The following is a 27458-nucleotide window of genomic DNA, read 5'->3' on the forward strand; positions in this document are numbered from 1 at the left end:
GCAGCTGCCAGAAATTTCATTTTCATTATGAGTTAAACACAACTTTTCTCTCCTTCTATTTAATGTCAAAGTCCTTGGCTCAAGAGCACTGTCAGGGTTAGATAGAGAAATTGGATTTTCACTACACCAGCTGAGCAAAAATTTGTATTTTTGTAATTTTTTAACTAGCTCTCTCATCATATAGAAGTTTTCTGTGGGGTGCATTATCCAAGGAAAAATCAGAGTTTATTTGGAAAACCCTGACTTAGGTTTAAGGGGTGATTTTACTTCCCATTACAAAGTTATGCTGCTGTGAAAATATCGTTGTTTTAAGTCCCGTAGATCGTTGCACAAAGATGAAAAGGAACTTATGTGCTTGGCCGAAAAATTGCTTTCTCGGTATGGTGATACTCAGATGTATAGCCCAGACAGGCTTATGAAAGGATCACAGAGAGTGAAAATCTTGTTATCCCATATCTTTCTTGATTAAATAGAATCAAACTTTGTAGTAGAGAGTTTCAAAAGTAAACAAAAAATGTTGGTTTACCTTAGTGCATTTAATGCATTCTAGCCCTGAATGTCCTTGATTGAGCAGAAGTGTAGGACCAGCAACATCCTGTAGGTCTTGTCCTGGTAAAAATCTGCCCATGGTATCTGTAAATAATAATCTGTTGGTTTTCCTCAAGAAAACTTTGGTAACAAGTATGTTTTCTCTCTTTTTTTTTTTTTTCTTTAGTCCTAGTTGTACATGTCTAACTTAAAGATGCCTCTTGTTAAGTATAGTTTTGTTCAAAGCTTTTTTTTCTGATTTGTTTTCAAAGCTTTCTGAGATATACCCATTGAGGGAACTATAAAAATACAAGGAAGTTATTGATTGATTTGATTTTATATTGTGGATTTCTTCCCTAAAGGCACAGTGAAGTCCATACACTGAAGATTTTTGGTGGATTTTTGCCTTGATGTAGACTGTAGCAGACATTTACACCAAATGTTCCCCAAGTAGCACTTCTGATTTTTTTTGCAAGGGACTGGACAAAAGCTTTTCTTGAAGGTCAGCTTCTGTTTGCTGTTAAAAGCAAGGCTACAAGTGTAGGGCTTGGTTTATATATTTTCATTTTCTAAGACAGTACAGCTTGTGACTTCAGAATCGGAGGAAGGATCATGTTAGAAGGCATAAAGTTGTAAAAGCCATGCTCTCTGCAGGCTGTGATCGTGAGAATGAGGTTGTCCTTTGCAGGCAGTCTCATTACTCTGGGCCAAATTCAAACTGTAAACTATTTAAATTTGCTGATTTTATCCAGGAGGGAATACATAGTCATATGAATTGAGGGTTCAGCCCATCATGCTTTCTGCATACAATCTGAGCATGGGCTTCTAGGCTGTTGTTCTTGAATTAGAAATTCAAATATGGGTAATTTTAAATTGTTGACTTGTGCTTAGTTCTAAAGAAATTAAAGTGCTTTTTGTTTAAGCACTGTATTGTGGTGTGGAGATTGGGACTGAAATTACAAGATCTATAATAATTTCATAGGTGACAGTAATGTAAAGGAGAATGCTTGCTGTTAAATGACTTTTTACTTGTCTTTCAGTGTCTTCAGGCAGGGATCAGAGACATCAGCTTAATTTTTCTATGAAAAATAATAATTTTTAGTACAGTATTCATGTGTGTTATACTGGTACCATATGTGTGGTATGTTCTGTTGTGCAGATACAGAAACTAAATTCTGACTCTACTTTTTGTTGCTGTGTATGTATTTTATTATTAATACAGGAACTGTTTCTGTTTAAGCAGTGTGTATATTTATGTATCTTGAACGTGGAGAACAGCATGAATTGCCTTTTGCCCATTTGCATTCTTTGAATTTTTTCTTAGGAAGCAAAATGTAACTACATAATAGCTTGGTATGCAAAGGGAAGTATACTAGCATAGTGGAAGGAAAGACATTCAGAAACATGCCTTCCTTTAGGAGAAAGCCATTCTTCCCAGTATTGTGCTAGTTAGCCTTCCTTTGAACAAAGCCACTTCCACAGTATCTGTAATTCCTGCATGCAAATCATAACTTCTCAGAAGATTCTTTAAAAGACATTTTGAACATTATCTATTATATCATGATGCTTAATGTCCTCTGGGGTCATGTAGGAAGCCTGTGAAAGAGTAAAGGATGTGTGAACTAGACCATTCAATTCTTAGTCTTCCCTCTGTCCCCTATTGCATTGAAATGTCTTCCTTTATTTTGCCTGCACACCATTCCCAATTATGAATATTATCTCAGCAGGTTCCAACTGTGTTATTACAATTAAATATACTTAGTAGCTATTCTTTAATATCAGTAAAACGAGATACTTGAGGAGTACTGCCTGAAGTGTTTGGATCTTAAAATTTCTCCCATAGTCTGTTGTTACATGCCAGATCAACCTCAGTTCCTGAACATGCATCATTCCCATACCCTCCTGCAGCTCTCAAGCCGAAGTCCGTGTTTTGCCAAAGTACTGCTTCATGTATCATCCAGAAATGCAATCATTCCTCAGCTCCTGCTTCCCTGTTCTAGTCTAGCATGTATACAGTGATACTCTGGGATACAGCAGGTGTATGTTCCTTTTCTTCTTTCCTTGTAATGGATCCCAATGTCTGTAAGTCCGTGTCATTTAAATGAAAGGCCCATGTGGCTAGCTGCATGGATGAAGATATTGCACATGATGTATAGATTCCTGTGGGTTCTGCAAGTGTTAAAAACCTTTCTTTTCCTTCGTATTTAGTCAGTTAAATTTGTATTAATTGAATTCCTGTCTTACTCTAGTCCTTTCATCAGCTGGGTCAAGAACTTTGCTTTTTCTGTGATGGAGTTAGCTTATACTGAATTTGAGAAGTAAGCTCGAAATGGTCCTTATAATGGATTGCTAAGACTGTGAGGAGAAGCTGTCAAATTCTTGATTAGCTGTTCTGTCAGAGAAGAACAGCAACGAGTGGATGCCTTCCCAGGCAAGAATTTAGTGTTATTCCAAGGAGCTCTTTCTAAAGCCATTTACCCTTGTAGTAATACCTAAAGCAGCTTTTAAGATGACAGAATGCCCCTCTTAAAATGAAATATGATGCTCCAGGGTGGTTGTAAAAGAAAATACTGTTTCTGGTTCAAGTCACATGTAACAGATCATGGCTGTTAAAGCTCTTTGTTGGTAGAATGAATCAGTATTGACTGCCTGGTTACTCTTGTAGGTCATTACCTTGTCAGCTAATTGGAAAGCTTGTGAGGGCCTTCTCTGTGACAGTATTTTGTTGTAGAAGAAAACAACCTGGGAATAAATGTAGTTAAAAGCAGCTTGTAGTTGGTAACTATGGCTGGTTTGTACGTGGTCTTGATTGCTGTGTGTGCATTGTATGATGGGCTAATCTCTGCAAGGGGTAAGGCATTCCTATGATATCATTCTGAAGGCTAACAAGGATTCGAAAGAGAGTACTACTGTGAAATTCATACAATAAATAATACAAATACAGCATTCACAAAGACTCTTACAAGTGTATCTCTAATAAAAGGATCTTTAGTTTTGAGTCCCTGGTTAATCCAGCTATCACTAGCTTGTGTCACATTAATTGCTTACTAATGATATCCTTTATTGATATAGGTCAGATTAATATAAAATTCCATTAAAACTATAGTTCTGCAAAATTATCTTAAAACTGTAGTTCTGGTGTCATTGAAATGGCAGTATTTGATTCCTTATTTATTTTTCAGTGACTTGTTAGAGACTCATAGAAAAGAAATCTGGGTATAGAGTGTTTTTTCCCACTCAGCACCTGGTCCTGAGAGTCTGCATGGGCTTGTGTACCTTGTTAGCAACACAGATTTGACAACTGGGTCCTAGCTTGCAGTGCTGTTCTGGATGCATTGTTTCAAAAGAAGTTAAAAATTGATCTCTGTTCCAGTTAGCTGTGTGAGTTCTGCAGAGCAGTGAAATGTATGAACCTGGGGCGGCTTTCTGCGAGGAAAGTAAACAGAAAAGAGGAAGAGCACACAGAAGGTATTTGTTGGATAGAGTTGCCAGCTATATACTGTTGTTCTTCTGGCTATAACTGCACTTTACATTTTATTATGGGCTGGGTCTTTTGAGTTGAATTTTATAAGGCAGTTTCAATACAATTGGGTCAGTCACCCATTACTCATTCAATTACACACTGCAGCCTTGCTGCTGCTCTTTGACTTCTGTACACAAAGCCCATCTTTTTTTTTACATAACCTGACCAGCTCAGATGCCAATTGTAGGAGATGCTGAAAGTCACTGGGAGCTCCAAAGCATAAGAAAAGAAATGGCTAAATAGTTCATTCCCTCTGGCATGCCCAGAGGCAAGCAGGGAGCTGATAATGGCATCATTACACATGCAATACTTTGTGTTTTGCACATATATTGCTGTAGAAAAGGGAGAAAATTGAGACTGCTATGTGGGAAATGTCATTAAACTTTTACATAGGAAGGCAGCTGCATTTCTGTTTGTTGCATTTCACAGGTGCTGGGGTGGTAATGAGGTGACAGGCCTTGCTGGGCTGTAGATAGAAAAGGTGTGTGCTCCATGAAGCCGGGTATTAGGATAGCGATGCAAATGGATGCCTCGTTAATGTGATTAAGTGATGTGCTGAATTCTGCCTCTGAGGCTATTTCACTCCTGCGTGCAGTTGGGCAAGATGGTCCAACCAGCCTTTCTGTAGGTGATCAGTAGCTGAGTGCAAGTCCAACGTCACATGCTTTGGGATTCAGGCTCATGAAAATGCTGACTCTTGAAATAGGGCTCAGTAAGTGCTGTGCTTAGAAAATAAGAGCAGGTTCTCAAAAGAAAACTGAAATGCATAGAAAAGAGAAATGCACAGGCAGCAGAAACTGTGTGCATGTCAAAACAGGCACTCAGTCATAGTGTGCTTTCTGAATAACAGTGGCTTGTGTTTCTTCCACTTGTAAGATGAATGCAACACTGCCTTACCATGCAAGAGTATCGTTGAAATAAATCCAGTGATGTCTCTGAAATGTTTGGATATTTCAGTGCCAAACACTAGAGAAAAGCTCAGAAATAAATTAATAGTTCTTATTTGGGAAAAACAGTAATGGTAGATCATGAAAGAAGTAGAGGTTTTGTAACACAGGTGTGAGGAAAAATTGAGATGCTGCTAATGGAGAGTGCTGTCATGTACACAGAATCGAGGTGTTTGACAGAAAAGAAAGTAGCATGTGATAAAGTAATTGAACACTGCATAAAAAGTGTATTCCTCCTAAGCCAGAGAGAGAGGAGTATTAAAGTTGCAAAAAATAATCTCTCTCCAAACTCCTGATGTTTGATTTGACTTGGATTTTTGAACTTCATGTTAAAAATGTAAATGGTGAATTTATTTACAAGAACCAAAGGCAAAGGTTTACTTTAGATTTGGCAATATAAAAGTAGGAAACCTACTTGCTTATAATATGTGGAAGAAAACCTTGAATTTGTTCATACAAGCATGGGTGATGCCTCAATTTCAGCCCACTGTTCCATCAATTTGATACATATATTTGGTAGGTTTTTTGGATCTGAAGAAACTGAGTACTGGTATTTCACGTAAAATTACTGTGAGAACAAGTGACTGTAGTTGAACTTTTTCTGGTAGAGGTGAAAACTGAGTTGTAAGAGGATAGTAAACTGCCAATTCTTTGTGTCAGAAACGCCTTTGTGTTAGGTGTTTGGATGATAGTCTAGCAAAGCACCAGTCCTGGACATTGCCAGGAACTTCTAAGACATTACGATTACACAAATAATTGTAATTATGTTTCAAATGGTAAGTAAAAGCTGTATACTCATTAATAAAGAACTGTAAAGGTGCTGTTAGTCACTAGCAACCCTGAAACTAGGTGTAGTTTTTATCTTGGTTTTATGTTGGCTCTGTTGTGTTTGTACGAGTCAGTTTAACACTTCTGTATGAAAATGTGTCTTCTGTAGCAGACTGTGTTGAGCAGAGGTTAACTTTATTTTATTCTACTTATTTATTTTATTTATTTTATTTTAATTCCTTCTAGCCTTCAGGAGAAAGAACAAATGTTCAGCATGTCCATTAAAGAAACTACTGCCAAAGTAAGTACACGTTTTCAGTTCTTCAGAATGTTTTCGGAAGCAGATCACAGCTTGCATCTTAATAAATTGTCTTTGTTTTGGAAGTTGGTTTTGTGGTGTTCCTTCTAAGAAGATTTTGCACATAAATATTTTTAAGCATACACTGGAAAGCCCTCCCCAACTGTTTGTTTGAACAGGTCACAGAGATTATAATACTTCAGGATGCAGATGGAGTAATCTCTTCTTTCTTGGCTTTTTTACTAGTGATCAGTCCTCTTGCTCAGGTCTCTATTCAGGAACAGACTCAGCTTCATGAAATCATGGTCATAGCTGAATGTTTTAGCTCTTAATACAGAGTCTCTTACTTTCCTCTCTAACCGGTTTTGTTGATGTAAAGGGAAGAGCATAAACTAAGTACCTCTTTTCCCAACCATTTCACTAATAATCTAGCTAGCAATCTCATTTTCATACCCCTTTAAAAATACAAAGAAAAGTGATATAGTATATTCAGCATAATTTTTGTTTCTAACCAGAAATGTTAATACTTTTTCCTAATTTTTCTTATTTCATGGGCTCCTCTCAAGAAATATAACACTGAAATTTAATTTCAGAATGGCTCAGTTGCTCCATGAATGCTCTAAAAAAAAAGTTCCATTTGCTCTAGCTTATTCACATAGATCTGTATGAAACAGGGAGCGAAAAATATTTCTGGGTTTTGATTAATAATGGATTTCTACTCTGAAATAAACTTACTTTTCATGTTCTTTCTCTAATAGCACTCACCTAAATCAGTAAAACTTTTGTCTATAATCTCTTCTTCCTAATCATCTTGACCAACATTTTCACTGTGTACTGTTAAAAAGATAATTTGAAGCTTTGCATCTCATTATCATTCCTTCCTTCTCTTCCACTTTGAGCTCCTTTTCTTTATTCTTTGCTTAGACCCACATCTTGAGAAAGTTCATACAGACTATTATGATGATTCCCCCTGTATTTTTTAAATGACTATGAATGAAGTATCAAGGAAATTATTGTAACTGCCCTACAGCTCATCTACTAAAATGAATGAGACATTCAGTAGCTCAATGTGATGTTTCAAGTGTTGTTTCAAGCTATTTGCAAGCTAAACCATAAGGTATGGAATTTGCCTTTTCCCCAGAAAATGTCTCATGAGGTTTTAATTTATCACCATAGTATCTAGAGACCTTTTCAATAACAGCTGAAACATTGGGTAACAGTAGAGAAGTCTGTGAGGTAGAATTTCACAGCTTGCTTTTTTTCTTTAAATTTTCAATAGATAAAATACTATTTTAATTTTATTCCATTCCTATGTGATTACTTTTATTTGTTATGGAAGATAAATAGGAAGCATGTAGTGAGACTCCTCCAAATAATTTCCTATTTTGTTTATTCAGATCATCTCATCCTATTATTTTCATCTCAAAATAAATAGAGCTGGTCTTTGAAACAGTTTTATTGTATGGTGAAAGCATTCCTTTGTCAAAGGTCTTTCCTTTTCCCCCGTGCCTCTGGCATTTCTATGGCCTTTTCTGCCTCATCTCTCTTGTTTTCAGCTGTGGCTGCAAAAGCTAACTTTTGCCTGCTAATGAAGGGAACACTGTCCCCTATTCAACACCTTCCTTCAGAAATTAATATCTGCTTTCCTTAATGGCAAGATTGTGCTGTGTGGGAGACCAGGTAGACAGTTCCTTCCTTTAGGCATCATTAGCAAAATTTCTTTATCTTTTCGAAGGTGCTGTTATAAAGAAATATGAAGGTTACTCAAAACTTCTTTTCTCTTGAGATGATTGGAGAGAGGGGTCAATTCCAGTACTTTAGTTGCTGTCCTTGTCCCTGTTTTTGCCACTTTAGATTAACATCATACGCTGGAAAGATGGAAGAGGATGACAATGGACAAACTTGCCTTTGATATTTTGCTGCTTTTCATCTTGATTCCGCATATCTTTGCTAACCAGCTTCCTACTGGTTTCAGATAGACTGCTTTGTCGAGTAACGTTTGCATCTGAACGCAGATTAGTAAGGTATATTTCTAAACAAGAGGCTTTTTTTTTTTTTTTAAAAACCCTCTGCTTTAAAAAAACCTCAGAAACCACTGAAGAGGATTTTTAAATAGATACAGTAATACTTGGCTGCAAAACCACTTTCCTGAAACTGAAAGAGTTTTTTTAGACTTTGAGCTTGTTGAGCTTTTTTTTGAGCTTGTTGGTCTGTGGGTCACAGCAGAGCTGGTCACTGAGAGCAGGGAAAGAGCATTGCTGAGGCCACAGGCCCCTGCAGTCAGGCTGGTTAGAGGAGGATGGTGTTTGCTGGAAGCCAAGGACACTGGCTCTGTGAGTGTTCACCATCCTTGTTAGCTAAGATATAACCTTTCCTTTGTGGCTGAATAAGCTACTGTCATGAATAATGGTATCTGTTATGAAGATAAAATAATTAGAAAAAATGAAAGGAATTGGAGCTTGTAGAGTGGACCTGATGTAATGTAGAAGCAGTGCCGTTAGTTTAGGGGATGTTACTTTGTCCTTCCCACTTGCTCATTTAGTTTTGTTGTACTATGCCATATGATAGGTCTGAAGATTAATGTTCATTTATCTACAGAATACATGTGACATAGATACAAGCAGAGGCCCGGCAACCTACTTATCTCATGTTCCAGAAGAATCATCTCTGAGTTGGAGGGACTGCCTTTCTGCCTCTGGTACCTGCATTTGGTCCATCAATAAAGAGTGCCAGCAAGCTTTGTTCTGACAGTAGGGCTTACAAAGTGGACAGTGCTCACTAGAAACTGATTAAACATCCCAGCTTATTTTGCATAATTGCCAAACAGCTGTCTAGTGATAATGACTTTAAGTTACTATCAGCATGGGATATATTCATGCAGTTTTCCTGGAGCTGAAAGATTCCCCATCTAATTGCAATTCACTGAGCCATTTAGTGCCCCTAAAGAGAGAGTACTGCTTGGAAAGAAGTCATTAAAAACTTTCAGATTTATTTTAGAGATGGGCTACAGACATGGCCTTTGGGTTTTTTAGGCACGTTTATTCACCTCTGACAGGTTTGGGGTTTTAAAAACGTTTTAACTGAATTAGCTGGTGAGTCACTTATAAGGGTGTACTGAAACCAAGTGAGATATCTGGGTATTTAAAAATTAAAGGAGGTGCAGAAGCGATATGTGTTTTTAAATTAATAGGATGACTCTGAAGTCTTTAGAAGTAACAGTTACTGCTTGGAGGATAGTTCTGTTGACTCAAGAAAAAAATATGACCCATTTGTAGTTAACAGATAGTCTCAGTAAAGGAAGAAGGTGTTATTAAAGCTATTGTCATATATGAATTATTATAATTTAATTGTACAAACAGATAAACCATTAGAACTATAAAATTTTGCTCTTAAAAAGTGAACTGATAACTGTGCCTCTGTTAACAAGCATGGCATTTGTTTTTGAGGAGGGAAAAATGGAAGGAAGGCAGGGGAACTTCTCTCTGGAGATTTCCTTTCACATCATATCATTTCAGAACTGGCCTGTGCCTATCTTGATTATTGCTTTACCTTTGGTTCCAATGAATGCAATGTTTTCTTAAGTGTCAGCTACAATTTTAAGTGTTTGACATCTGCCTCCAGAACAAGGGATTTGCCTTAGTTCAGTGAAGGGTTTTTGTTTGTTCGTTTTCCTTTCCTTCCCAAATGATGCAATATGGAGTAAATGTCAACATTTTTGAATATGTGGGGCTTGTATAAATTTTGCATGCTGCATAAGCTCCTTCTGAAGTGGCAGTGTACACTGAAGTGTAAGGTACAGAAACAGCTGAATTTCCTTTATATTTTGTTTTCTCTTTTCTCTCTCCATGTTTTCAATACCAAAGCTGATTGATTGCTGAAGGACCTCCAGTTAAAAAGATAAAAAAGAGAGCAAGGGAAAATCAGAAACCTGAACCCTAGTCCTCTGTGTGTCCTGACTGTGAAACAAAGTACAATATCAAGCTGGTATAGCCTTAGTTATTGCCTGTGCAAAAAAATAAGGCTGCTTTGCCTTTTTTTTTTTTTTTTTTCAGTTAAAATGCAGAGCACGGTGTATTTTGTATAAAAGTCAGTGCGCATGGTATCATATGGCATTTTAATCTCCAAATACTGGTTTACTTATGCTCCACTTCAAGCATGATTATTAATACTGAAATTGTACAGAATTTGTGAGATGGCCTTTCTTCTGTGTGCAGCCTCAGTATCTAGGTGTAAAACATGTCCTCTCTCATGCAGGTAGCTAATGCTAATACCATTCCTTGTTTTAATAATAGAATGTGCAGCACAGCCTGGAAATTTTGATTCATGTTGGGTGTTTCTGTGAAGACATCACTTTTTATTAAGCTTTTTTACCTTGCTTCAGGATGTTATGTCATGTCTGTAAACCAAGAACATTTGAAGCCCCATTTGAACTGCCTTATACTTTTACATTAATAAATTCTCTATCATGGCTGTCTGCCTCACTTTAGGTTTGCATGAGTCAGAAACTCTGCAGTACTTTGAGGAGGAAAGTGAGTGATATTGAGACTCAACTACCAGCTCTACTCGAAGCCAAAATGCTGGCTGTTTCAGGTAAGTTTTTAGTGATGAGAAGGACTAACATTCTTAAGGAGTGTATTATAGCAGTTGTTGACCTCTTCGTAACAGACTTGCTAGGAAAAGTTGTTCATGTGCTTATGTAGATCCCTTGAAGTTGTGGCCAGCCCAGCACAACAGGGCTATGCCATGCCTTGTGTAAGGTACTTCAGATCCCTCTCTACAGTTTGGAACTCCTGGCAAAAGTCTGAAGCTGTGTGGGACGCAGTAAACATGCAAAACACATGGTATTTTTCCGTAGGTGAAATTGATATATAATCATCAATAGCTGTTCCAGGACTCTATGAGTTACATTCTTAGAGCTCTCTAGCTAAGTTATAAATTTATAGCTAAGGTATCATAATTACAAGTGTGGCTTTAAATGACACTTTAAAATGGAATACAATAATTGGCAGCTTCTGCTGTTCAGATCATTAAACAACTAACGCTAGCAGCGAAAGAGCAATTTCATCCTTGGAGCACTCATGCATGTTATTTACCACCAGTAAAACACTGAAATGTGATTACAGAGTCTGATACATAACAGCCTTACATGGTACTTGCTTGGGATTGCTGCACTGTTCACCAAGGAGAAAAGGCAGATCTCAGTTCTTTCTCTTAAGTTGGAAGAGGTGGGTTTTCTAATTCAGCAAATGGTTTGCAAGTATTTCGCTAGGTGTCTCTCTGCTAGACACCTGCCCTCAGAGAGGAAGCTGAGTAGAAGGGAATGAGGGCTAGAGTACAAGGAGTTTTCCAGTGTTACACCAAGTAAAGAAAGGCTAAAGGGTTTTTGATACATGTCAAGATGAGATGTAGCTCTCCATATGTGATTTATCTTTTCAATTATATGCAAGAATCTGTATTGCACATACAAATTATTTTAAAATGACACCTTCTGCAGTGTCATGTTTTGTTTGCCAGAAGTGGATGATGTCAGGTTTGAGCAAAGTCCTAAAGGAAATTAAAGCCCAGATCTTGTATTGGTGCTGGGCACGCTCAGTTTCCTTACTTCTCACAATGCGTTTTTTAAATGGAAATCCTCTTTATTTCTCTCTCCACCTCTAAGAGGTAAACCAGGCAATCGTCCTTCTCTACTCATAGGCTGTGTAAATGTAGGTAATTTTCTCACTTTCAGAAATGGGGTTTTATGGCTTGAGAACAAAGCAGCCCATAAACTGGACCTGCAACTGCATGTAGGAAGCAGTTGGCCAGAAAAGCTGTATTGCAGTCTGACACTTGGAGAGAGTGAATGACAACTTGAGGACCGTTTCCAAAACATTCATAACAGTATTTTATACTTGTTAGCTCTTAAAAGAGGTTGCTTGTTTCAGGAATGAATTCCAAAGGCAATTTAATGCTGCTCTTTCTATAAACTGTTTTTACAATTCTTTGACTGCCTTTCTATGCTTTTTAAGAAGTATCAGGGCAATTTCTTCGTACTGATAAGAAGCACTGTTTCTTTTTTCACTCTTGCTTCAGGGAATTTTAATGCCTGTGAATGGTATAATCCTAATTTGTTACTAAGGCAGAATTCTACATAGCATGGTTGAAAATCAAGGACGAAAGGTAATTTGGTTAGAGTGGATACTGTAATTTCTTTACCTCATTGTAAGATACTGATACACTTAGTCAATGTGATGGAGCTTATTTATGTAAAATGCAAAGTTATATATAGAGGACACAGGGGAGATATAAGAATAAAAAGAAAATTATTTCTCTGATGACCTGTAAGTAAAAAAGAAAAAAAAAAAAACCTGAAAACACCAGGAATAGTCTTAGAGCATGCAGTGAATAAAATCAGAAAAGCCAGGATGTGGAGCGAATTGCGGCTAGCTAGCAGAGAAGCAAGTCAGGAAGAAAAAATTTGATAAATGCAGAAGAAGAAAGAGGAAGGAAGAGATAAAAATAGTGGTGGGGTTTGGTTGTTTTTTTGGTTTTGTTTGTTTGTTGTTTTTTTTGGTTTTTTTTTTGTTTTTTTGTTTTTTTTTTTTTTACTTAATAAGGCAAAACCAATGAACAGTGGATAATGGAGGAGGCTGAATTACTCTAGTTTCTCTGTATTCCTGTGTTAGGAGTAAATGAAAGGCACCTCTTAAGGAAGGCATAGTTAAGAAGCATGTTTTAACCTTCTAAGTACTGGCTAAGATTTAAGCAAGACTCTTTATGTACATATTTCCTGATCTCTCAGCAATGTTATTGAACAACGTTATTGAACAGCCTGGATAATTATTCAATTGTTAGAAGTTGGAAGAATATTCAGTTGGGTAATATGCAATTATTTAAGGACACTCTTGGAACAGTATGGTATTCAGAAGGAATTATAGTGTCCATATGTAAATATGCAGTAATAATAAATTTTACTGCTCATAAGTCAGAGGTTTTCATTTAATCTCGAAACACCAGTCAGGGTTAAATGTCTGTTACTTCTTTTTATGTAGCAGTTACATAATTCATTCAGACAATGTCTTTAAAAACATTACTAATGCATACTGAGAACGACTGTTTTTCTCTATACAGATGTCACATCATTTTTGATTAAAGTAGCATTTTTGAGGAAGCAGAAAGAGTTAAGTGACTTTGGAACAGTGTCAAAACGAAAAGGTGACTGTATCCCAAAAGTTAGATTAGATGAGCTAAAGAATAGAGTTATTAAGTGAAAATTAGCTTTCAGAGCTCATATGTGGTGACTTAATGATGTGATGACTTGGAAGGCGTGATATATACCTCAGCCTTTAATGGCTATCTTGACAGCTTCAGACAACATTAATTTGCTATATGGACTGTACTTTCTAATACAAATACATTGATTTAAAATACTGATGTATTTGCACCAAAAAATGTAAGAATATAGTTGATATTATTTTTAGAGGAAAATACCACAATAAATACAGTGTAAGCATAACAGTTCTGTTAGTGCTGTCAATACAGCACCTTGGATTTTAAGGCTGTATGATAAATGATACTGTAAAGATGCAAGAGACAATACTATGTATATAAATGCCTCTCCTTCCTATTATTTCATTCTGGGAAGATGTATAAAATTAAATTTGGAAGAGAAAAAAAAAAAAATTGTGAATATTTGGATTATTGAAGGCCATAAAATAAATAAAATTAAATTCCAGTGAGCTTTTGTATAGGAAAAAGAAAATAAGCCCATACTTACGCATTCAAGAGGTATTTCTATCAACAGTTATAATTCAGAAAGTTTATATCAGCACCTCACTTACTTCTGATTGGCCTGTTGGGACAAATAACTAATAATTAATACTCTGGAGATGCTAGCCCAGAATTTTTCTCCGAAGATAATTAGTAGGATCCTGTATTTTTCCAGTTTTTAAGTCAGTAGCTTTAGGTAATTATAGGTAACAAGTACTCCTGATGCCATGAGGTGTTACTGTTGATATGCACATTTGTAAATTCTCATCAATGAACTATTATAGTTTAGCATCTGGTAGGTCTTTTTTTAATTACAAAAAACACCTTAATGTCAGTGCTTAGAAACCTGCATGTGATTTTTCTAACAGCTGCTTCTTACAGTGGCTCTTAACATGCTTATAAAATTTTGCAGTCAGTTATAGGAAGAACATGACAGTACGTGATACTCTGTTCTTTTTTTCAGCATTGTGTGACAATTTAGCATGAAATTTTTCTAGGGAATAAATTTCAGATGAAATAATTGGAAGCTGGTAAGAAAATTCAAGTAGGATGGTGTTTAAGCAAGTGTGAACACAACTGTAGAAATATTATTGAATCTTATTGTTGTATTTTGAGCTGTTTTACACAAGAGGAAATAATAAGAAATCATGTGTTTCTGGTTTTTCCTTAGTGAGAAAATAATTTTGGAATAGGAGGAAGGATGCAAACTAAAATGAATTTTTAGTCCTGTTTTGTCTGTTTCCTATATTTGAATAAAAGAGGTTTATTGAGGTACATTTTACAGTGTTTTCATAGGCTCTTTGAGAACTTTTTTTCCTCTCAAGAATGCATATTAGCATGGGACTGGATAGCCAGAAAGTGGCTTAATGGGAAGCTAAGCAGGCATGAATGAAATACTGTGTTTATCATGTAGTTATCCATGAGATGCATGTCATTAACTTTCCTTCTGTCTTTGCAAACACAAATTAGATCCCAACACAGGAGTTAGAGTGAGGTGACATGTAGCTTAAAAAAAAAAATTGATCTTAAAACTGTCTATACCAGTTAGAGATCATATGTCATGATCCTATAAATATCATTACCTCTGTTTCATTAAGTACTGGCAAGTGGGAGCTGCTTGGAAATGATATTGTGGGATGATTTTCAGCAGTACAATAAGACTTTTTTTTTCCTTATGTCAATGTAAAAGCATGGTTTTAGAAATAACATGACATAAATACTAGATAGCATATTTCACAAAGCTTAATGTTAGGGCTGTTGCCTCTTTGGCTGCTCTTTGATGCTTATTGAGGGCAAGTTCAGCATGGATCCAACTGTAACAAAAAGAGCCCCGAGCTTTCCAGCTTTGGTACTAAGTATTCCTGTTGGGAATGCGTATGTTAGAGAGGGGACAGCGCCATCAGGCTGGAAGATGCCAGTGCAGGCGGAAGGACATTTTCCGCCATCCATCTGTGGTTTATGTTAATGTGGATGCCTTGTTTTCGTGCTGTGGTCTGTCATTTCATGCAGAAATATGAATGGACACATAGTTCTTGGTAAGATATCGAGTCCTTCCCCAGACATGCCACATACAGCTCTTAATTTGTCTTTCACTGGAAGGTAGTGGTGTTCCTGGTTTTTTTTATCTTTTCTGTTTCTGAGAACTGTTGTTTAGTAGTGGTTGCAGAACTTGCCTAGTCTTAGAGGCAAAAATAACAATGCCTCTTTGTGCCTTCTCATGAAGGCTCAGTTTTTTTATGAATTGGAGTCCAGCACAGGTCTGCATCTTGTCAGATGACATAGCTGGTTCCACACTTTTCCTGATTCCAGCAGCAGTCTGGGTTGATGGATCAGAGGCATATTGAGATTAATTCAGCTTCATGACTGCAGTGTCTGGTTCCAGCATTCAGTGCCATGTATGGTCATGTCTTCCCACAACCCTCACTTTATACTCCATGGAATAAAATTTGTCCCCATGTTTTGGTGCAAGCAGTGTACTTTTTGGCATGCCTGTTAACTCATTTAAAAAGTAATGCTAGTGCGTCCCCCAAACCAACTCTCAAATGGTCCCTCAGACTTCAGACAGCTCTGTTTGTTGTTGGTCCCCAGCCAGCAGTTAAGTACTATGTGGACAATCTCTCTGCTTACAGTGGGGAGGAGACTTGTGAAAAAAAAGTAAAACTTGTGGGTTGAGATAAGAACAGTTTAATAACTGAAACAAAATATAGTAATACTAATGTTAAAAATAACAGCAATAATGATGGTAATGAAGACAAGAGTGAGAGAGGCATAAAGCCCAAGACAGGCAAGTGATGCATAATACCAATGAAGTGGTGCTTACCATCCACAGACCAGTGCCCAGCCTGTTTCCAGGCAGTGATTAGTCCCTGCCAGCCAACTCCCCCCAGTTTATTTGCTGAGTATGATGTTCTGTGGTGTGGAATATCCCTTTGTCCAGTTCGGATCAGCTGTCCTGGCCGTGCTCCCTCCCAGCTTCTCGTGTACTTGCTTGCAGAGCATGGGAAACTGAGGAGTCTTTGATTCTAGGCTAAGAACTGCTCAGCAACAACTAAAAACATCAGTGTGTTATCAACATTATTCTCTGCCTAAATCCAAAACAAAGCACTGTACCAGCCACTAAAAAGAAAATTAACTCTATCCCAGCTGAAACCAGGACATTATGCTGTTTGTCTTTTTAATCTCATTTTCAAGTCAGACTTCTGGATGTTACTGGCTTTCAGTGAACTTCGAGAGTAATTCATTGTAGCTGAAGTCCCAGCATAATATGTGACCAGACAGCAGAAAATCTTTTCTTCTGTTGGAGAAGTCAGTCATGAAACAACTTACTCTCTTACGCTTCTCTTACCCAAGCGGCTATCCCTGGAGCAGGAGAGAAGGTCAAGTTATCTTTTTGGCAGTTCCTTTTCTGTGATTTTGTGCTCAAAGGAGACATATTAGACGTGAGAGCTGTGAAGGGAAGGTTCTATCACCCTGTAGAAATGCTGTGCTGTGTTCTGGAGGGGATGAGAGAAAACACTTGTGGAAGGGGACAGAGATGTCCCTCTTTCCATTGTTACTACTGATTTGAAATGTTATTACTTTTGGGTTTATTTATTTGCACTTTCCCCCTCTCCCCCACCCCTTTCTTTTTTTTTAATTTTTATTTCTGGGTTGTTCTGTGGTGACTGATTCAGTCTGGGTACAAGAGGCTCTCTGTGACTGAGAATTGCTCCTCCAACTGTATGTCTGTGGGGTCTCTCACCTTCTTCTAGATGGCAATTACCTTCCAGGATCACATCAATCATTCAGTTGTGTTATGCTTCGTAAAAGCATTGACATGTGTTATTGCTTAAAAACAATAATTGCAATTCAAATATGCTGGATTTTTGTAAAATGTTTCAGGAGATGGTAGACTGTCCCTCATTTGCAGTTTATTTTTTCAGAGGTGCAAACACACTGGCAGTGCTTCCAGAATCTTACATTTCTGTCATGTCTTTAGCTTTTTCCCTTTCCTTTGTGAGTAGGTGAATGATATTTATTTTCTTCAATTTCTTTTGTGGTGTTGAAATCACTTTGTATCCTCATTAATCATAGGGTGGAAGATTTTCAGCCTTGAATTCCAGTGCCGTTGATAAATACTATGGTGGAAAATGCCCTAAGCTAAAATGTAAATTTTCACTTTCTTATGAATTATTAAAGGTAGTGCTGTTAGTATATGAAGAATTAATTTATAGATAATGATGAAGAATGACCAGTCTACTCTTTGCTACATTTAAGCTAGTGTCCAATAGATATGCTTTATTATTAATGAAAAAATTACTCCTTTGTCTGTACTACAATGAACATGTTTTCAGTGGGGTGAGACTTCTCTCTCTGCTTCAAGTATAAATAATGGTAACTATGGTTGTATGTAAATTCTGCCATAAATATGAGGAAAAAGTATGAGTAAAACATTTGTGGACCCTTAACTTTATCTTATATTGTGAAGGGGGAGATATTAGATAAGTTTAATTAATAATGTATTTCTTGTTTTTTGCAAAATCGGATGCATTTCAAACCATATTTTTAGTCAATTTGTTGCTGGCAAATGGTATCAAAATAATGATATTTTACTTCAAGGCTATTAAATGGGCAGCAATCTGCCCAATACAGTAAAATCTGACAGTAAGCTGTTATAATGAGCGTGAGTTTGTGGCATGTAACTATCTCTCTTTCTCTCTCTCCATATATCTATATATCTCTATCTCTCTATATATATTTGATGTGCAGAGTACTATTTAGCTGTAGCCATACAAGGAAAATTTTAGGAAGAGAGGAAATAAGGGAAATATACTCATGTTTGCACTAAGTAAAAGCAATTATAGGGCTGTTTTCTGCCTGGGCATTTTTTTTTATTTTTACTGTTTTTCCAGTGTGGGTTGTTGTGCTTGATTTGGCTGGTATTTTTGGCATTCACATCAAGCCACTGGAGCTTACCTGATGTCGCTTTCTGTAGAGGATGAAGGATGCATGGGAGGAGAGAGCCCCAGAGGGTGAGATTAAGGAGGAAGATTTAACTTGTTTTGTTGCTGTCTTTTGAGATAATGGTAATGTTCAGTCCCTCAAAGTGAAGTGTACATACTCAGTTCCTTATGACAGTGCACTGCAAGCACGTTACCTGTTCAGAGCACTGGATACTGCAAGCTTGCTGCACCAGTTTGCACCAGTATGTTTATGTAAACATGTATGCAGGGGCTAAAATTGCACATCTCTAGCGAGCATCACTGCAAGACAGGAGGGAAGATGGGAAAAGTGGCATCTTGCTCTTCAATCCCCTTCATAGAATCTCTGTCTCATGCCGTGGTTTAGACCAGAATCTCAGGTTTGCTCTTAGACTATTAACTCCTTAGCTTTGTTTTCTCTATACAGATTTTCTGAGCGAGCAGTCCTATTGGCTGCATGATTTTTGAGTTTTGTGGGAAGAGTTAGACTGACTTAACTAATATCAGCCAACTAGAACACTCTGTAAAACATAGCTCCAAGTAGTTGACAAAGTAACAGTTATTGTATTCACTTAGGCAAAATAATTATTTGATCAAAAGGAAGAATTTTAATATTTGAGGGTTTTAGCAGAATAAAATATCTTGACATACATCTTCAGAATGTTTGTATGGCATCCAATGTGATGTTGTCTCAACAAAAAAAAAATCCCACAACAAAACAACAACAACAACGAAAAACAACCTAGGAGGGTGTTTTTCAATGCTGGCAGCTATGGATTATATATTAATTTTAAAATCAACTTTCTTATGGCATTTAGAAAGCAGTTACTTTGCTTGCTGTGATTGAGGTCAGAGCTCACTGATAATGGTACTTGTGATGCCTGAGTTTTCATATGCTCTTCTGAATTTTCACTGCAGACTTTCAGACATTTTGCTGTCATGGGAAGCTGCATCAGGTAGGGTGTCTTTTTGGCTTTTGGGTGTGTATCTGATGCCATTTCCTTATAGCCTCAGTTTTGATGTAAACTTCTCCTCTGGGAATTCAGATCCATTCAGTATATATAAAACTTTCATATGCAATATCATACCTTTCTCCGTGCTGTCCTCTGAAATTTAACAGCAGGCTCCAAATTCTAATGAAGATTTTCTCACCTTCATGTTTTATTAAGGCTCTTGTGCTTTGATGCTTGGGATGAGTTCAGGTGAATAAAGGTGGACTCAAGTCTTGTTGCCTTCAAAGCATCTGAATATTTGCCATTTTTCCAGTGATTTTGTATTGCTTATCTTGCTGCTTTGTTTTGCCCATTTGGAAACATGATAAATTAAGGTAATAAAATTTGTGCTGTTGTTTCCCAGTAAAGCACTGATAAGCCATAAGAGCCTATGATTTTTAAAGTATGTTTGTAATTATTTAATTGTATAATTCTTTGTAAGACAGAAGTGGCAAATAGGATTTTAACAGGGAATTAGAAATGAAGCACTTTTGACCTGTTAAAAAGAAACAAGAAAATGTCAGCTTTAAAAGAGGAAGAAGTTGAATGAAACTACTATAGCCTTGGGACTAAAAAAAACCACCAAAAAACCAAATGCAAAGAAAGACTACCACACTTAGCAATGTTCAGTCTTTAAACCTGACTTATTTGCTGAAGTTTTTAGCAAAGTATTTTGGTAAGTGCAGCCTCCCTTTGTCACACCTGCCCTTGTACAGCCGCTTGAGTTTGCAACAGAGTCTTTGCTGGTTTTTTTTATTTGCCATAATTTTTTAATTTGCCATAATTTAGGTTATTCTGATGTGGATTTGATTGTTTGATTTATGAAAATAAACTTTTAAATGATCTCTTGTGTCTAAGCAACTGTTTGTTATATTGCTGAAACAAAACCAAAACCAAACCATTACATCTGAATAATGCTGGTGGTATTAGAAAGTGATTTCAGACGTCTAAAATCATTACACATACTTCAGAAGCTGACAAGACATTTGTGTGACTGGATGTGTTTTATGTTAATATTTGGTTCAAGGCTAAATTTTCTAAGTGCCTTTACTTACTAGGTACCTTTGCTTATTAGATCATATCACCAAATTTTTGCTAATTTAGGATGTTATCAGAGTTTAAGTCTTATGCTAGAGATCTTCTTTATTGAGCAATTCTATATGGAAATTATTTTTGTCAAGAGTTCTTTAGATTGAAGTGTGGGGGTGGGTTTGGGGGTTTTTTGTGTATTTGTTGGTTTGGTTTTTTTTCCCCCCAGCCAACTATCTCAATCATTGAAAGGATTTTGGTACAGCTATGTAAATGTAGCATTTTAATAGTTACTCTACTGCTATTTAAAAGTAATTTAATGGTTGAGTATCTCACTGTCATTTAATGTTTATTATGGAGGACTTCTTTGTGACGTAAGGAAACATTCCTCTCCAGCTGCTTATAAAAATGGTTTTCAGAACGGTTAAGTGGATGAATGTTACTAGGCTACACTCTAAACCACTCGGGAGTTGAACTTTTTACTTGGATCCCTGTCCAAAGGAACCAAACATTTTTAAAAACTCCAGAACAGCATGAGCTGGTGCTGCTGAGGCATTCTGCCTGTCCATGACAGTTCATGCTTCAGGGAGAGCCAGAAGTGGAGAGTTGTGACTTCTGGATATATTCTCTGAGAAGAGCATCTCCCGATGATCTTTGCTTGAGGTGGAGGCCATTTAAGAAATGCAATGTGTCATTCATAAACAACCTTTGGTGCTTGTTACAAAAACCAGCACAGGGCTGCTTTGTTCAGGGATTAAATACTTCACGGTCCAGCAGGTTGACAGCCTCTATTTCAAATGTACTGTGAATTGAGGGGTCCTCCAAAAGAAGAAAATGGTCTGATAGATAACACTGCAATGATCAATGAATTACAGTATAACATTATTTGGAGTGTGAACCCGTACGAACAGGTTTCCTGAAAACATGTAAATTGTATCAATAATTAAAGAAAATACCATTTATGTGTGTGTAAGGTTAAATCAGCTACAATTGTTACTATTGTAATATTAATGAAGTGGATGCTTGCAAAGCAGTGTTTCTTTTTTTCCTCCAGTCGGTCTTTCAGTTGCTGTTGGGAAGTATAATTGCCTAATTTCCCAGGATTGCTATGTAAGCTACTGATGTTGCAAGTGTCTGCTTCATTGTCTTTTTCCTCTTTCTTCCCCCTGCCCCCACAAAATATGCAGGAAGTAATTTTGGCACTGCGAAGGATCTTGCCGAAGAAATAAGATCACTAACATCTGAGAAGGAGGGACTGGAAGGACTTCTCAGTGAACTGTTGGTTCTGAGTGCCAGAAATACACGAAAATTAGAGAGAATTAAAGATGATTACACCAGACTGAAACAAGAACTTGAACAAGGAGAGACTGCCTTTGGTAAGTAGTTTACAGATTGTTAAGCTTTTTTCTCAGTCCTGATCTCCTGGAGGTGTGCTGGGTTTGATGCATCATTCTGCATTTCGCAAAACATAGTGATTGTTCTGAGGAAAGTCTGGCAATGACCTAGATCAGCAGTATGTTCAATATCCTCTCAGCTGTTTCCTCTGGAGTTGGGGGAGGCCATGGGGAACAAGGGATACCCCAGCAATATACCACTTTTTGAATTCTATCTTAGCCCAGTTCTCAAAACCTTTCTTTTCTAAGCCCATTTCTATCATAGTGATGTTGGCACTGTGCTTGTATTCACATACAGAGGAACATGTGGTGGTCTTTATGCAGAAGCAGTAGATGTGTCTGGCTGTGACTACAGGAACTTGTTTAGTATATGTAACTAAGTGTTTAGTGTGTACATATATAACACATTTGGTGGTGGGTCTGAATGTATGAGGTGCAAGAGATTCCTGATTATGAAAACAAGAGTTCTTGTAGTAAATTTGTGTCTGAGGGGGAGTTTAAACAGCTTGCCAAGTGCTGCTCTCACACAACTATGAGCAGTGTGTTTGGGTTGTAGTGTCGTGGTGGAACTGGGGAGGTTGTCTGCCATTACTGGGAAAGACAGATTATCAAATAGCAAAGTCATTCCTAGACTTGACTTACTCTCTTGTCTGCTCTACTCCTGGAGTTGAAGCAGATAAAATGGCCTTGCTGCTTGCTTGAATGAAAAGGCTCAGTAATATTTGATTGAATACAAATGTACAGTTACTATAATTACCTCTAAACAATTAAATATAATTCTGAGAGCTATTTTAAATCTCTAGGATTTTGAGATGTCTTTCCTTTTTCAGGATCTTATGAGCAGTAGGTTGGGTGAAGAGAGGAAGGTGCCTCTGTTTTAGAAGCATATGAAGTTTCTTCATAGGCAAGTAGATAAGTAGAGCTACCTTAGAAACAAGGTGATTTGTAGGCAGCTGGATACATCTAAGACAATGTTTTAAAAATTGATAAAATAATGTATATACACACACACTTCTAGATAAGAACTTGCTTTTTTAGAATCTAGATAAAATAAAAAAAAAAATTCCTCAAATTTGGTGCTTTGCGATACAAACCCAGAAATGCAGATGAGGTAACGCTTCTTCTTTCCTTGGATTTTCAAGTGAGTTGAAAAGGGTTCTGACCTTCTAATCAGTCCATTTTGTTTCTCTCTTATTTCTAGGATGATTAAACTTCCTATAATACACATGTACCTTCTCATTTGTGTTCTAGTTCAGCAGGGTTTTAAATAAAACCTTTGCAAGACTCTTGCTGAAACAACAGAAATGGTATCAGTTTATAGGCTCTTTTTCTCCTTTTGCATTTATATGGCTGTAAGGAGATACCTTCTTCACATGACCCCTACTGTCCAGAATTTGTGACAATAAATTTCAAAATACTGAGTGTTTACTATGTAGATTTTCTTTTAATTTATTGTGATTCTGTAGGCATAAGGAGAAATCTAAGCTTGTGTTAAAATAAAATGCTGTCAAGTAGATACTAGTCAGAGATACATAAATTGAAACCTGACATCTTCCCTTTTCGTTGTCCCTGACTCTTTACATGTGATCTACCCTATTTTCTCCTTTCAAAAATGGAAATATCTGAGAACACTAGCATGGGTTTGATACCAACACATTTAACTGAATGTAAGCCTTCAGATATACTCTGGAAAACAGTATGCAGATGATGTCTTGAGGAAGAGAGGCCACCTTTATGAAACGGTGCTATTTTGCACAGCACTTTTATGTTTAGGAAATAAAGCATAAAGAACTGGAATACAATTTTGTTGCCATTTGTTTTTGCTGTTGTTTGAAAGAACTGGAGATAATTGTGTTGGCTTTGTCTGCACTGTGAAAGGTGTAATTTGAGTTGGAGTAGCTGACCTGACTTACTTCACAGCCTTAGGCCTGGTGTTTCATTTATGCCAATAAAATCTGTGTTGCTGCAGAGAAAGGCAGTTCTGCCTTTTTTTCTGTGTTCCTGCCCCAACCCGTATACTAGGTCAGGGTTAGGGTTACGTCCTATACATGTCTATTTCTCTGTCATCTGGCACTTGAATTGTTGTTTTGTGCCTGTGAGCTTCTTGAAAACTTACTTTGATTTTTTTTTTTTACTGAACATAATACTATTTTGTATGGAAAATATAAGACAATAAAATTAAATGTTAAAATATGTGTGTATGTTTGTCTTTCTCTTGTGTATAAATTGGTCACCTATTTTTTACTTCATTAATAATTGTTGATTTCTCACAGTAATGCAGATATAAGGAAGCAGACATCAAGGGAAGAGACTTAATCACACAATAATCAGAGCTGGAATTTTAAATAGGACACATCATTAGCATGTTAATGAATTTTCTCACTCTGTGCCAGCTGCCCAAGTATAAAAGATATTGCAGATGTAGTGCAAAAATCAGGCTTGGCTTACTGCACTGAGAGCTGTCAGTGCTCCCTATAAAGGAAATTTGATAAAAAATACTCTCATATTTTTAGAGATGCTCAAAAATATGTTTTTCATGTTGGATAATAGAAGCATTGACAAGCAACGCTATGTATTAGCATTTTAGGATGAATAGCACTAATTTGCCCTTTAGACATTGACTTTCTTCTGAGGCCGTCAAAACGCTGCTATAAAAGTGATTAACTTTTATTGTCATTTTGCAGATAGGAAAGCCAGAGACTTAGAGGTCATGTAATTTACCTGGAATGGGGGTGAAACAGTTTCCCAGTTGATGGTCTAGCATCAATCCTGATTGAATCAATCACTTGCAATAAACAAGTGAAACCAAGTGGTGCTGCGATTCTGTGTGAGCTTTATATTCTTCTGGACCGCATGACATGATGGTTCTGGGAAAATCACTGAAGGTCTTGTGCTTCATCATTGAGCAGACCTGTCTTATAAAGTCAGAAGGTTCTGTCGTGGCAAAGAAGAGAACTGCTTTCCAGCCCAAAACAACTAGACTTGCGTTCCAGACAAGTGAAGCTTAATTAATTGCCTGTCTGCCAAACTGTTGGATTCTGCTTATAAATCCTGGCTTGGGTTGATTGGCATTTGTAACCCAGGGCTGGAAGTGAAACTTACCCTCTTGTGGTTTTCTCACCACCAGTACTGATGGGCGAGTTTTCCTGCCTCGTCTGCTGAATTCTTTTCCTGGCTGCTCTCAGCCTTTTTTTGCCCCTGTTACACTTTTGGGAAAGCATCTCCTGTAAGTAGTGCATGTACACACACAACTAGGGGGGACTGTGCTTCCTGATCTAATTGCTAGGTTGTGCTTGCCAAATCATGTTAAGTAGAATTTCTATACTGAATTAATTTCTGGAGGAAATATAAAATAAAGGCCTTCATGCACATGAAAACAGATTTTTAACCCTTTAAAAAAAAACCAAAACCCCAACTATTTGAAGGCTGATATTTCAGTCTCTCTCCTCAACTCTTGTTGCCATCCTTGAGTTTTATTGTTTTAGAAATTGCTTGTGTAAGTCCTAAAGCTCTTACCAGCCTGCTTGTAAAGTCAAGCTTTCTGGAATTGAACAGATACATTTAATAAACAAGGAACTAGATGTAGCAGAGGGGTTTCTTGGGAAGCTGGAAATTTTTCACACTCAGTTTTACTTTTTGTTCAATACACACACCATGCATGCTTGCACAGAATATTTCACAGTGTTTTGGCCTTTTAACAGAAGAAAAGCCTATCAGAGTCCATTTTTTAATCTGCTTTTTTTTTTATAAAAAACCCCAACGTTTTAGCTGTAGAATACTACTTAGGAGTGAAATGTTTTCAGAATGTACTTCAAAGAATAACAAAAATTCTGCTATTGCTTTTATAGTCATTGTTCCAAAAACCGCATATTTGACTGTTACAGAGGATGAAATTAATTAGTCTAAAACTTAATATTGTGTGGACAGCAGAAAGCACTAGTGGTGCTGCTTAATGTAATACTTGCTATTACATACTGAAATATTTATGAAAAGAAGGTTCTGTGCTTCATATGCAATTGTATAGGGTGTGATTTATCAAACTGTTAATGATCATTTGCTACAAAGCATTTTTATTCTCTTTCAAAGACTTTTTTTTCTGGTAGGTGCAACACAGAAAGTCCTACAATAGAGACACGTGCAGTGTGCTTTGCACCAGGAAACCTACCGTTTTTGTTTGTTTAAATATTTGTTTTGAATAATATCTGTAATACAAAGGCTTCTCTATTTCTCTTTACAACTGGTCTTTGGAATGCTATTTGAAGATGTCTAAAGATTATCAACAATTTTACACCATTTTCAATTTTTGCAAAAAATACCAACTAAGTATGACATAAACCCATGTGCCTGTGACACAACCAGAATGATTCCATGTTTTGTGTTGCTGATTTTTCAGGTGGTGGTTTTAATGTTCTTCCTCGGTGCTAGTTTTTCTGCACCAAATAGTCTTTCCGCATTGTTTCTATAGTTCATCCTGTGTTTGAGCGATTATCTGATTCTAAATTGAAAAGCTGAACCTTTTTATTGCTTTTGTTTGAATAAATCATTAAAGGAGAACCCAAATGGTGGGTAACAGGTGGGCTTCCATGAGGAAGAAGCTGCTCTGAGTCTCGTAGTGTCTCCACTTCTAATTTGTGCGAGGTCATTACATTCTGCACGTCACACCTTTATGAAATACTTGTTGTCATTAAAGTGAGTGGTGAAATTGAATGGCTTATTGCTTATGTCTATGGCCATCTCTGCTTAAACAGTGATCCTCCAGGACTTAGCCAGTGGTCACTCTAGCTTTCACAGAAGGTGTAAAACCCTTGGTGGTGATGCAGTGCAGCTGGTAGCATCCTTTGAGCTGATGCTCCAAAGTAGCGCTTGGCAGCCTTCTGTTGGGCAGCATGGAAAAGTCATGTCCACACAGGAAAACAGAAGGATAAAACAACAACAACAAAATCCCCAAGAAGCCCAGTCTTGCAGAGCTCCTTTTGTGTTGTCTTGGGCAAATACAGCATGAGTAATTACCCTCTGCTCGTTAGTATTCTCTCTGCTGTTTCATTTGAAAAATTGGTGTTCCTGCATTTGCATGGACTTGCAGTGTTATGCATATTCTGTGCTTGTTTGTGTATCACTGTTTGTGAGCATGGGTCTCATTTTCTTGGCTTATTTTTAGAGCACTTGGGATCTTAAAAGTTAAGTATATGCATACGGATCTTTTGGTCTTACAATTCTGTAATGGTAGTAACTGCATATCAAATTGTTAGCAAGCTTTGAGGATCAAATTCAGACTAATGATTTTCATTCCATGTCATGCTTCCACAAAAGCATCCACATCATCTTTGTTAAATAATATTTAACTATAAGTAGTTGAAGGGGTTTTTTTTGTGTTACGGAATTGCCTTTTTTGATAGATACTGTCAGTAGAATTTAGTAATGTAAAAGGAGTAAATTCTGCTAGGCATTTCCTGTAACTAAAATCTCAAACACATTTTTATTTTGGATATCAATTTTTATCATGATTGAAAAGATTGGAAACCAGTATGTTTAAGCGTAATTAAGTTTGCCATATGTCTTGAGTCACCTGTAATTGTGTTTCTTATAATGGTGATTATAAAGGTCATCTTGTCTGATGTTGTTCATTTAAATATGTAAAATACTTTGGTTTTCACTTGCAGCATAGAGGTTTAGTCTGTATAAATGCAATGGAGGTATTAAATTTAATCTGGCCTTTCTGTATAATTAGATGGCAATATGTGTAATTCAGAAAATATGAAATATTCAGGCA

General features: G+C 36.9%; 1 protein-coding gene across 1 annotated transcript in view; it reads left to right on the forward strand.

Moving 5' to 3' along the window:
- The window catches only part of DISC1 (DISC1 scaffold protein), a 189295-nt gene that overhangs the window by 70716 nt on the left and 91121 nt on the right, over window positions 1-27458 (forward strand). Inside the window, 3 exon segments of the mRNA XM_039569478.1 lie at window positions 6013-6067; window positions 10552-10654; window positions 21482-21670. Coding sequence (XP_039425412.1) covers window positions 6013-6067; window positions 10552-10654; window positions 21482-21670 — 347 coding nt within the window.

The sequence above is a fragment of the Corvus cornix genome, chromosome 3 (genome assembly GCF_000738735.6).
Source record: "Corvus cornix cornix isolate S_Up_H32 chromosome 3, ASM73873v5, whole genome shotgun sequence".
Lineage (NCBI taxonomy): Eukaryota > Metazoa > Chordata > Aves > Passeriformes > Corvidae > Corvus > Corvus cornix.